This window comes from Misgurnus anguillicaudatus, chromosome 23 (genome assembly GCF_027580225.2).
Source record: "Misgurnus anguillicaudatus chromosome 23, ASM2758022v2, whole genome shotgun sequence".
Taxonomy (NCBI): domain Eukaryota; kingdom Metazoa; phylum Chordata; class Actinopteri; order Cypriniformes; family Cobitidae; genus Misgurnus; species Misgurnus anguillicaudatus.
This window is the reverse complement of record NC_073359.2, coordinates 7,234,515-7,245,703: the sequence shown is the minus strand read 5'-3', so window position 1 is coordinate 7,245,703 and position 11,189 is coordinate 7,234,515. Positions and strand designations below refer to the sequence as shown.

General features: G+C 34.0%; 1 protein-coding gene across 1 annotated transcript; it reads right to left on the bottom strand.

Moving 5' to 3' along the window:
- Positions 1-5,371: 5,371 nt before the first annotated feature.
- On the bottom strand, positions 5,372-11,129 carry LOC129453166 (beta-1,3-galactosyltransferase 2-like). The gene is made up of 2 exons (XM_055217272.2): positions 10,966-11,129; positions 5,372-7,434 (listed from the first exon to the last, which is right to left on the bottom strand). Exons 1-2 carry the CDS (start codon positions 10,986-10,988, stop codon positions 6,336-6,338), a joined length of 1,122 nt encoding a protein of 373 aa, XP_055073247.2. The 5' UTR covers positions 10,989-11,129; the 3' UTR covers positions 5,372-6,335.
- Between the last annotated feature and the right edge of the window lie 60 nt (positions 11,130-11,189).

The following is an 11,189-nucleotide window of genomic DNA, read 5'->3' as shown; positions in this document are numbered from 1 at the left end:
ATATTATATCTCAATCGTTTTACTACTGTATATCTCCATCGGTATATTATATCTCAATCGTTTCACTACTGTATATCTCGATCTGAATGTTATATCTTAATCATTTCACTACTGTATATCTCGATCTTCACTACTGTTTATCTCGATCGGTATGTTATAATAATTTCACTATTGTATATCTCGATCTGTATGTTATAATCATTTCACGTTCTGTATGTATATCTCGATCTGTATGTTATATCTCAATCATTTCACTACTGTATATCTCCATCGGTATATTATATCTCAATCGTTTCACTACTGTATATCTCAGTCGGTATGTTATATCTCAGTCATTTCGCTACTGTATATCTTAGTCGGTATGTTTTATCTCAATCATTTCACTACTGTATATCTCAATCATTTCACTACTGTATATCTCCATTGGTATATTATCTCAATCGTTTTACTACTGTATATCTCAGTTGGTATGTTATATCTCAAATATTTCACTACTGTATATCTCAATCGTTTCACTACTGTATATCTCAATCATTTCACCACTGTATGTCTCAATCATTTCACTACTGTATATCTCCATCGGTATATTATATCTCAATCGTTTTACTGCTGTATATCTCAGTTGGTATGTTATATCTCAAATAATTCACTATTGTATATCTCCATCGGTATGTTATATCTCAATCATTTCACTACTGTTTATCTCGATCGTTTCACTACTGTATATCTCAGTCGGTATGTTATATCTTAATCATTTCACTACTGTATATCTCGATCGTTTCGCTACTGTATATCTCGATCTGTATGTTATATCTCAATCATTTCACTACTGTATATCTCGATCTGAATGTTATAATTATTTCACTACTGTATATCTCGATCTGTATGTTATATCTTAATCATTTCACTACTGTATATCTCGATCGTTTCGCTACTGTATATCTCGATCGGTATGTAATATCTTAATCGTTTCACTGCTGTGTATCTTGATTGTTTCACTACTGTATATATTGATCGGTATGTTATAATCGTTTCACTACTGTATATCTCAATCGTTTCACTACTGTATATCTCCATCGGTATATTATAGCTCAATCGTTTCACTACTGTTTATCTCAGTCGGTATGTTATATCTCAATCTTTTCACTACTGTATATCTCGATTGTTTTGCTACTGTATATCTCCATCGGTATATTATATCTCAATCATTTCACTATTGTATATCTCAGTTGGTATGTTATATCAGTGATTTTCAAACTGGGGGCCGCGAGATGGTGCCAGGGGGGCCCCAGTTTTAAGACATTTTATGAAATACATTAATTTAAATAAGGCTACTAACCAAAAGCACTACTTTTTTGTATAATTTAATGTTTTTTTTATTAAAATTTTGAACAGTTTTAGAACAGTTTTTTGTCACAAATTTTCTTTGGGGGGCCGCGAAGGAATGCACCGTACACAAGGGGGCCGCACACTGAAAAAGTTTTGGAACCACTGTGTTATATTTCAATCGTTTCACTACTGTATATCTTGATCTGTATGTTATATCAATTGTTTCACTACTGTATTTCAAGACGTTAAAATATCACAAACACACTATTTGGTTTAGGCATTTGTAAATATAATATAAATATAATGTAAATATAAATATAATATATAATATAAGTAACGGTGTGTCATTAGTATTGAGGGATTGATATGGGAATAACAGTCGAGACTGGCCAATCAGAATAAAGCATTTCAACAAGCCATGTAATAAGCATCAATAAACCTAGAAACATAATTTTGTGAGGTTCATTTTTAGAACAAGTGACAGTATTTGCTAAAATAATTAAACTTAAAGTTCCATTTCATGAAAACAATTTTTATCTTCTCAAGTAAATGGATCTTGTTTAGAGGATATTTAGCTAAACGTTACAAAACTTTGCTTTAGGCGAATAGGCGTGACTTCAAAGTACAAATGATTTATAAAGTAAACCCTTTTTTAGTTAGAGCTTTGGTTAATGTGTATTAAAATTATCACTATTAACAGTACAGATGTATGGCAAGCCTCCATTTACATTTCTTAAATCAAAACCAAATCAAATCTAATTTATTTATAAAGCACAGTAAAAACAACAGTAGTTGCCCACTACAATATACTAAATACTAAAAATACTAAAACAGAGGTAAAATATGTGATATGTACACATGCATATACACACAGACACATACTCATACACAAATATACATATAAGCATATATACACATGGGAGTCATTCACATGATTCACCATCTCCTGCAGGCTTTCGAACGGCAGATGGCACTATAGAACAGAGATGGGAAGAAACAACAACAGCAGCTTAAAATGCCAATACCATCAATTAAATCTATCAAATGTTATCTGAAATTTAGCTGCCTGTAGCTTCATTGTTTGTGTTAGCGACACAAAGGTCATAAGTTTGATCTTAAAAAAGCACATACTGATAAAAATGTATAGATTGAATGTTGTATTCACCTTACATTTTAAATGCAATTTTGTTTTACTATTTTTCCCAGAAACAAGTCACAAACACATTATGCCAATAGTTGCTTTACAAATCCTGTTCACACTTGCATGCTCATTTACAAAGTATGTTGGTTAATCCAAGGTCCATTTCATGTGTCACTGCATAGCGCATATCGGCAGTTTATAACATTCAAAGTTGCGTCCATACTTACTCGTGTGACTACTCATGTAAAATAGGGAAAACATGGAAGTGTTTGGTGGATTATAAATTCATCTCTTTTTGGATCCTAAGCAATGAATGGGGCTAGGCTAAATGCTAACACATTTACGACGAGCTGTACAAAGATTAAGTGCACGCACTGAAAAAGATACATATGTTTAAATTCGTCTTAGTTGAGGTAAGAACATAGTAAAATATAGAAAAACTGTGGTGTTTTCCTTTAACAGCATCATCAAGCTGTGGACATTGTTGTTGTTAAGCGACCTCTAGCTGTATTGTGCACGGTGTATAGTCTGTTTTTTAACGTTTATTTGATCGTACATGTACACAGACGTTCGACGCATGCACATTGCGACAAAATGCAATGCATCTCCTGGGCTACATATTACATTCTCCTGTAGGCACATGTGCGACCTACGCGTACCATGCACGCAGGGTTTCAAAAATCTAGCTGTGCACGTACAGTACCGATTCATACTCTACCGATGCTGAAAATTGCGTCACTGTACACGGACCCTCACGTACACATAAATAATGCACCAAACTTCGACCTTAAGGATGAGCATACCATAGTATCTACAGAAGAGGCAAGTTTTAAATAGGAAAAATATCAAAACTCTTTGGTTATTTTTTGAGCGTGATGCTAATGGTCTAATCAGATTCAATGGATTGTGCTAATCTTTGCTAAACGTGCTAGCACCAGACCCGGAGATCAGCTGAATGGATTCCAAAACAGTATAAATTAAATGTTTAACTAATTTCTACCGTTACTTACCACAAAATTCCCAGTAAAATACCCTCATTTTCTTTTCCAGTTTATTACTGTAATATGCATTGCATTATGGGTATTAACATTAATTAATTTACAGTAATTTACTGTATGTTTTGAATTTTATAAAAGCATATAAAATGGAAAAATAAAATATATCTATGAAATGAAATACATTTTATTTGTTATGCTTTTAGCAGTGAAGCAAATTTCAAAATGTGAATTGTTTTTCAGCAGTGTAAATAATTTATTGAGAATTGTAGATAGAAACAAGAAAGGGATTATGGATAAATGCTTGACCCTCAGATTTGAATTTGACCTCAAGACTTCAAAACACTAGTGACGCCAAGATATCGCTCCTCGGAGTGTCAGGAGAGTGACAGAAGAGGCTACTTGGTGAGTGTAGCGAGTAACTTTCATTAAGGGACTCTCTAGCACAGTGGTAGTGCCAGATTATAGGGAATGATGCTGTGTATATTGAGATTATGATCACAAGGTCTTAAAAAGAAAAATAGAGTGTTATCGTTAGCCTGATGTTCTTATGTAAATATTTGAGAATGTCATAATAAAATGGAATTAGGAACATTAAGATGTTCCGAACGAACTTACAACTTCTTACAAACAACAAAATCACTAGACACATCTCTGTGTTTTTATTATTGGAACAACACATTGTGTGTTACTTTTAGCACAACTTGTGTTGTCACTGTTATTTATTTTAACAGAATCAACACTAAATGACACATAATGTGTTAAAATGAGATATTGTGTCAAAGAGCACATGCTTTTTTAGAGTGTAATTTATCTTAATAACCTTCTTATTTTTATGTTTCTGTGAATCCGGCACCTGAATTTCTATTCGTACTGATAAGTTACACAATACATTAATAAGTAACTATATAATAACACATGAAAGGATTTATACAATTAGAAATCCCTTGTAAAGCTAACCCAGTATGACTTGAGCCCAAATCTTTTTTTATATATATTGGCAATTAAAAACTGAATTTTTTAAAATTCCACAAAATATTTTTATTGATAGTTTTCATGTGACATCACACACTTAGGGGGGGACGACCCATAAGAGGGAGCGCTATCTGCCGTTGTCCGCCGGTTAAGGAGTGGGTGATTTATAGCCTAATTACTGAATATTTGTTGTGCAATAAAACCGACGAGGAAATGTTCACAGAAGGCCAAAATGGAGGAATTTGTGAATTTTGTACAATAAACATATGTGCCTCTGTCCCAAGAAAGGGGAAACAAAAGCACCCATCAATATACACTTGTATTTACAGTGACCACTTCATCAAAAGTAACCTGGATATGTTAATCATTGCATTTTTAGCCATAAATCATCATCATTGCGGAATTTACCTTGCTTGTTATCACGTACTAAGGCAACCAGCTACAGTGATTAGTTGCACTAACTGATAAAGTTAGATAAAAGAGTTGTCAAGTGAAAATGCAGAACTGATGTCAGTTTAAACGTGTTCAGACTAAATGTTATTGTTATTTTCATTATTTTGATTTAATTATAATACAATATGATATAAAATTTATATAAATTGAATCCTGGTGGCAGTGTAAGGTGAGAAATTTCCCACTAAATATATGCAAACATTGCCAAATTGGAGGAACAGTTTAAGGGACTAAAAAATACGAAATCGGGCGCATTGTATAGATCGCAAGTGCCCAAAAGTTGTACACTGTAAAAAAAATTAATTTTTACGTTTAATCAACTTTAATTTACAATTAATTTCAACTTTCTTGCAGTGGCGGCCAGTGACTTTTTTTTCGAGGGCGCACAATGCGAAGTTCGTCGCAACATGTATGTAGGTTCGTCATTTCAAAATATGTGTTCGGCGCGCGAAGTGAACCTATGTGCATCACGTAGTCCGTCAAAATAAGTGCCTGCCGCAGACGCGTCCAAAGAGTTTATGATAAAAAAGACGTTTGGGTTTGCATAATCTCATGCGTAATCAGAGTTTACTATTAAAGGAGTGTCTTGCGTGTATTTTGTGAACGTGAGCGACTCTTTTATCATGAACGGTAATAACATATTTTAATATTGAAAATGAGTAGACCATTCCTTCAACTTTATTTTTTCAACTTTATTTTTTTAATTTATACAGCAATTTAGATCTAGCCAAAAATGTTTAAATTAATTTGAAGTTGATCAAGTTGATTAAACTTTTTTTTAATAAAGTGCAACAAGAAATTTTTTCCAATCAGTTTTCATATCTTATTTTTATTTGTTGAGAGGTTTAAATTTAAATATTCGTAGCTTGAAACAGATGGAAAATGAACCTGCTTGAGCTGCCTCTCTACTGTATGAAGAGCCTAATGTTAACTTTCTTGCCATCCAACACCTTTGTGCGTCACGCAACTGAAAACTATCAACATTTTCATGTGTCATACATTATGAGCCCACCTCACAAAAACAAAGAAATCCTTGTGTACAATAATAAATAAATACATAATTTGCATTATTTGAGTTTCCTTAGCATATTCAGATGTAACAACGTTGCACATTAATGTTTATCTATCTAAAAAGTCCATCAAACATTGTCACTGTTCCTATAGGTCAACCGAAAGACCATTGCGTTAGCAGCAGAACGGTCGTAGGTTTGATCTCCAGGGAACACACATACGGATAAATACTTAGATAAAAGTGTCTGCCAAATCCATAAACGTAGCTTAAATGTTTGCTTAAACACACCAATGTATAAAAATATGACAAAACCTGTTTAAAACCGCTCTACGGTTTTACATAAATGTAACTGATACACAGTATAGACAAGCGTCACATCAACAATTCAAACAGACAAAACTCATACGTGATGTGATGTATGTGATTCTCTTCATGCAGACCGTTTAACATCCTTCCAGAAATCAAGTAGTTGCTGAGGAGAATTCAGGATTGTTGTAATGACCTTGAGAAACTCATCCCGGTTATACTTATTTAAATAGGCTCTGAATTGAGAAGGGTCTGGGGGCCACGAGGGTTGAATTTCTAAACGCTTAAGACAAGCACCCACATATGCATCCTCTATGTTGAAAGGCTTTATCTCCTTGGAAGCCTCAACTATTTTAGGTGGAAGATCGTTGGAGAAAACATATCCCATTCCCAACAAGTATACAGGGTAGTGTGGTTCTGGGTACAGCTCCTTTGGCACGTACCATTTTGAGTTTGTGTCTCTGATCACAGTTTGGCCTCTCATTACCATGCCCGTGATATAATTCTGTTTGGGTGTTTTAGGGGCCAAAAGGAGGCTCATCAAATTCTCCAGGTTCAAAAACATGTCAGAATCGACCTTCATAGCAAAAGACGCTTGAGGGCAGCGAGTGGCCAACCAGTCCATGATTACCATCGTCTTTATGGTCAGGTTGACGTACGAGTCCATAAAGTTGCTTTGCAGTAGGTCTCCATGTTGTCGGCTCTCCTCCTGTAGCTGTTGTTGTGTTTCATTACTACTGGGTCCATCACGCAAACCCACGATGAACAAAGTCAGCACTGTTTTTCCACGGACCGTGGTCTCATTTCCCCACGTGCTCCGGATTGCGTTCCGAGCCTTCAGTTGATTGGGGGCCACAGGGACCATCAAGACCAGGAATGGGTTCTGCTGGAGACATTTCTCAGGTTCATCCATGATGAACTGATAGTTGTACGGATAAGCTACGTGATAATGCACAGAGTTTACTGTGGGTGTATTTTGTGTAGTACTCCTTTGTTGAGTTTGAGTTTGACGTGCAAAAGGGAATTCGAAGGGAATTACTTCATAATACAACTTTATCTGTTTAACCATGTTTTTATATAAAGTGCTAGAGGTCGAAGGTAGCATGTGAGAGACATCAGAGATGTACACAACAAGTGACAGTAAGAATGTCAATATAATTAGGAAAATGAATCCTCTTCTAATGTGACATCTATGTGGAGATCTATCCTCGGGCAGATGATATCTAAGAGAGAAGGTAAACAATAAGTAAATAAAAAAAATGCTCCCAAGCTGTACTCTTTAACCTCTTATGAAACGGCTTAAATTTCAATAAGAGGGCTTTGTTTGATTCGTAAGAGGTTGCTTAACAAACGTGACACCCAATTGTAGCATTATAAGTCTCAAATGAGAAGTGAGAGTCGAAAGAATGTCTGGTAGTGAACTATTGTTTACAGTTTTTATATCGTAATTCGGTCAGAAACATCAAGATTGTGAGGCGAACAAATTGTTTTGTATTAAAAGGCTTGGATATTCCATTTCCTTTGACTTTTGGGGATTTATGAACAATTTGTTTGGACAATTTTACCAAAGTGGATAAAGGAATCCTGAGAGTCTAAGCTTTCAATCGATATGCTGCATGACTGTATATTTTGAAGATTTAATGCTTCTAATGCTTACAATGAAGTTTTTGCAGCCTCACTTCCGAGGGGGTGTGTGCCGTGTACGGCACAGTGTTCCCAATCAGGTTAAAAAGGTCTTAATATGTACTATTTAGGTACAAACATGCACTCTTTGGTACCAGTACCTCTGAGGTACTATATAAACATATTGTTTTATCTTAGCTGCTATCAGTATCAAGTCAAATTGCTATTAGGTCAAGGGCTGCTATGACATTACATTCAATAGAGCAACTATAGTATGACATAGAAAGACTTCAAAATAATGTAATTGCAGTTTGAATTAAACGTATTTATTTGGTAATTCTTCTCATTTATGGATAGATTTAACAGTTGGTTCAACTTAAAAAAGTAAGTTACCTGTAGGGACGAAAAATTGCATGCAATTCTCACGCGTATCTCATCAGTAAAGCCAGTTTCGTGATTAGTAGTAAATCGCCATCACCTGCTTTCAGATGGAGCGGCATTTACTACACAGAGCCGTATTTCACGGCTCTGCAAAATCGCATACATTATCGGAGGCAATTTTGCCTAAGCTTCTCTGTGAAATACAGCTCTGTGTAGTAAATGCCGCTCCATCTGGGAGCAGGTGGTGGCGGCTTGCTGCTGGTCATGAAACCGGCTTTGCTGATGGAGCGCGCATGATAATCGCAGGCAATTTATCACCCACCCCTAGTTACCTGGTTGCCCTTAATTACCTCAATTCAAATAAAAAATATTAGCCAAAACAATTATTGCCCAACTTTTTGAGTCAACTAATAATTTTAAGTAACTAAAAATTGTAAAGCAAAGTTGATCCAAAAAAATCTTTTTTTATATAGTTACACTCTTAACCCACATATTGTCTTTACTTAAACAATGAATGAAACATCACTTAATATTTTGTGTTTTAGACCAATGCTTAAAGGGACACTCCACTTTTTTTGAAAATATGCTCCCCTAGGGTTAAACATTTGATTTTTGACGTTTTTTAATCGATTCAGCTGATCTCTGGATCTGGCGGTTCCACTTTTAGCATAGCTTAGCATAATCCATTGAATCTGATTAGACCATTAGCATTGCGCTAAAATTAACACAAGAGTTTCGATATTTTTCCTATTTAAAACTTGACTCTTCTTAATTATGCTGTGTACTACACTGCAAAAAATGATTTTCAAGAAAAAATGTTCTTAGTATTTTTGTCTTGTTTTCAGTTAAAATATAAAAAAATTAAATTAAGATGCTTTTTCTTGATGAGCAAAACGACACAAGAAAATAAGTCTAGTTTTTAGACCAAAAATATCAAATTTAAGTGATTTTGTGGCATAAAACAAGCAAAAAATATCTGCCAATGGGGTAAGCAAAAATCTTGAAAATTTTTCTTAAACACGAAATTTAAGAAAAATTCAAGAAAAATGTGCTTACCCCATTTTTACTTAAATTTGATATTTAAGACTTGTTTTCTTGGGTCGTTTTGCTCATCAAGAAAAAGCATCTTAATTTAAGAATTTTTAGATATTTTTACTGACAAAAATACTAAGAAACTTTTTTCTTGAAAATCTTTGTTTTTGCAGTTTAAGACCGACAGAAAATTGGTTAGGAACTATACTCTCATTCTGGCGTAATAATTAAGGACTTTGCTGCTGTAACATGGCTGCAGGAGGCACAATGAAATTATGCAGTGCCCTACTAAGAGGACTATTTTCTGGGCAGTGCGTAATATCATTGCGCCTGCTGCAGCCATGTTACGGCAGCAAAGTCCTTGATAAGTACGCCAGAATGAGAGTATAGCTCCTAACCATATCTGCCTAGAAAATCGCAACTTTTAATTTTCTGACGGTCTTAGTACACGATGTAACTACAGAAGAGTCAAGTTTTAAATAGGAAAAATATTTTTGAGCGTGATGAAGTTATGCAGAGATCAGCTGAATGGATTCCAAAACGGTAAAAATCAAATGTTTATCTCTACGGGAGATGGAAAATTAGCATATTTTTAAAAAAGTGGTGTCCCTTTAGAAATGTTTTGTTGATTTAACTTTTAAGCATACAAAATCTATTAAACTAAAACATTTAAGTAAACCGAACTTAAAATTATTAGTACGTTGTGAGAAATACACAATCATTTGAGCCTGAATATTTTGATTACTTTCTGCTTTTTCACAGAATAAAAACTGATAAGAACTTTCACTACTTAAATATTTCTTAATAAAAAGAGGTTATTTATGTTGTTTTGTTGTAAATGATAATTTTGTGAAGTCACCGTTTAGGTAAACAGTGTTTCCTTTCATTAACCCTGTTCAGCACATTTTATTGTATTTCTCTCCACAGTACTGACAGTGCATGTCAAAAATACAGTTGCGGAGATTCCCGTTTTTTCAATTATTGACTTATAGTCATAAACTTTTTGTTATAATACCATTTATAACACCAAAGGTAATATAAAATAATTAAAAATAGAAATGGATTTGTGAGACAGAGCAACTGATATTACAATTTAAATCAACTTAAAATTAAGTTTACTGAACTACTAGAAATTTTAAGTTAAATGTACTATTTAAACTATACTTTTTAGTAAAGACTACTAATGGCAACTTGATTTGTCTGCTACACCTACTAAGGGTTCTATGTTAAAACAACTTAACCTGTTTAGTTTTACCCTGTGTATTTTGTGCAACGGGTTTTCTTGTGAATTTCTAATAATGAAATGCACTTACAAAGCATTTATTAATCTCTGTTAATGTTAATTTCTACAATTACTAAAACTTTATTAAAATCTTGTCAACGTTATTTAATACACTGTGAACCAACATGAACAAACAATTAAAAGCTATTTCTATTAACTAACATTAACAAAGATTAATAAATACTGTAACATAGTTTATTCATGTTAGTTAATACTTTAACTAATGTTAACCTTATTGTAAAGTGTTACCGAAAATATTGGGTATTATAAACATGTTCTGAATTAATTTAACCCAACAGCAGCTTTGTCCCTTTTTGACCAAACGCTGGGCTGAAGATAACTCAGCATTTTTTTAAAGAGTAGCAAAACATCATATAAAATATGGCAAATTTTCAACTTCGTTTTATAGATAGTAAAAAATCAAACTGAAGCTTACCTGTTGCAGATTTTTAACTCCATGTCTCAGTGTGCGTCTGCATTCAATCAGCGTCTATTCTAACAGTAAACCTGAAAGTTACAGCTGCTTTAGAATTACAAACAGCCCCGCCTCCTTTTACCTGATACAGGTATTCATTGGCAATGGGGATAGGTGTGGGGGGTCAGACTAGTATTGTTTTGTTTATTTTAAAAGATCATATGTGAAAGTATACTATACCCACA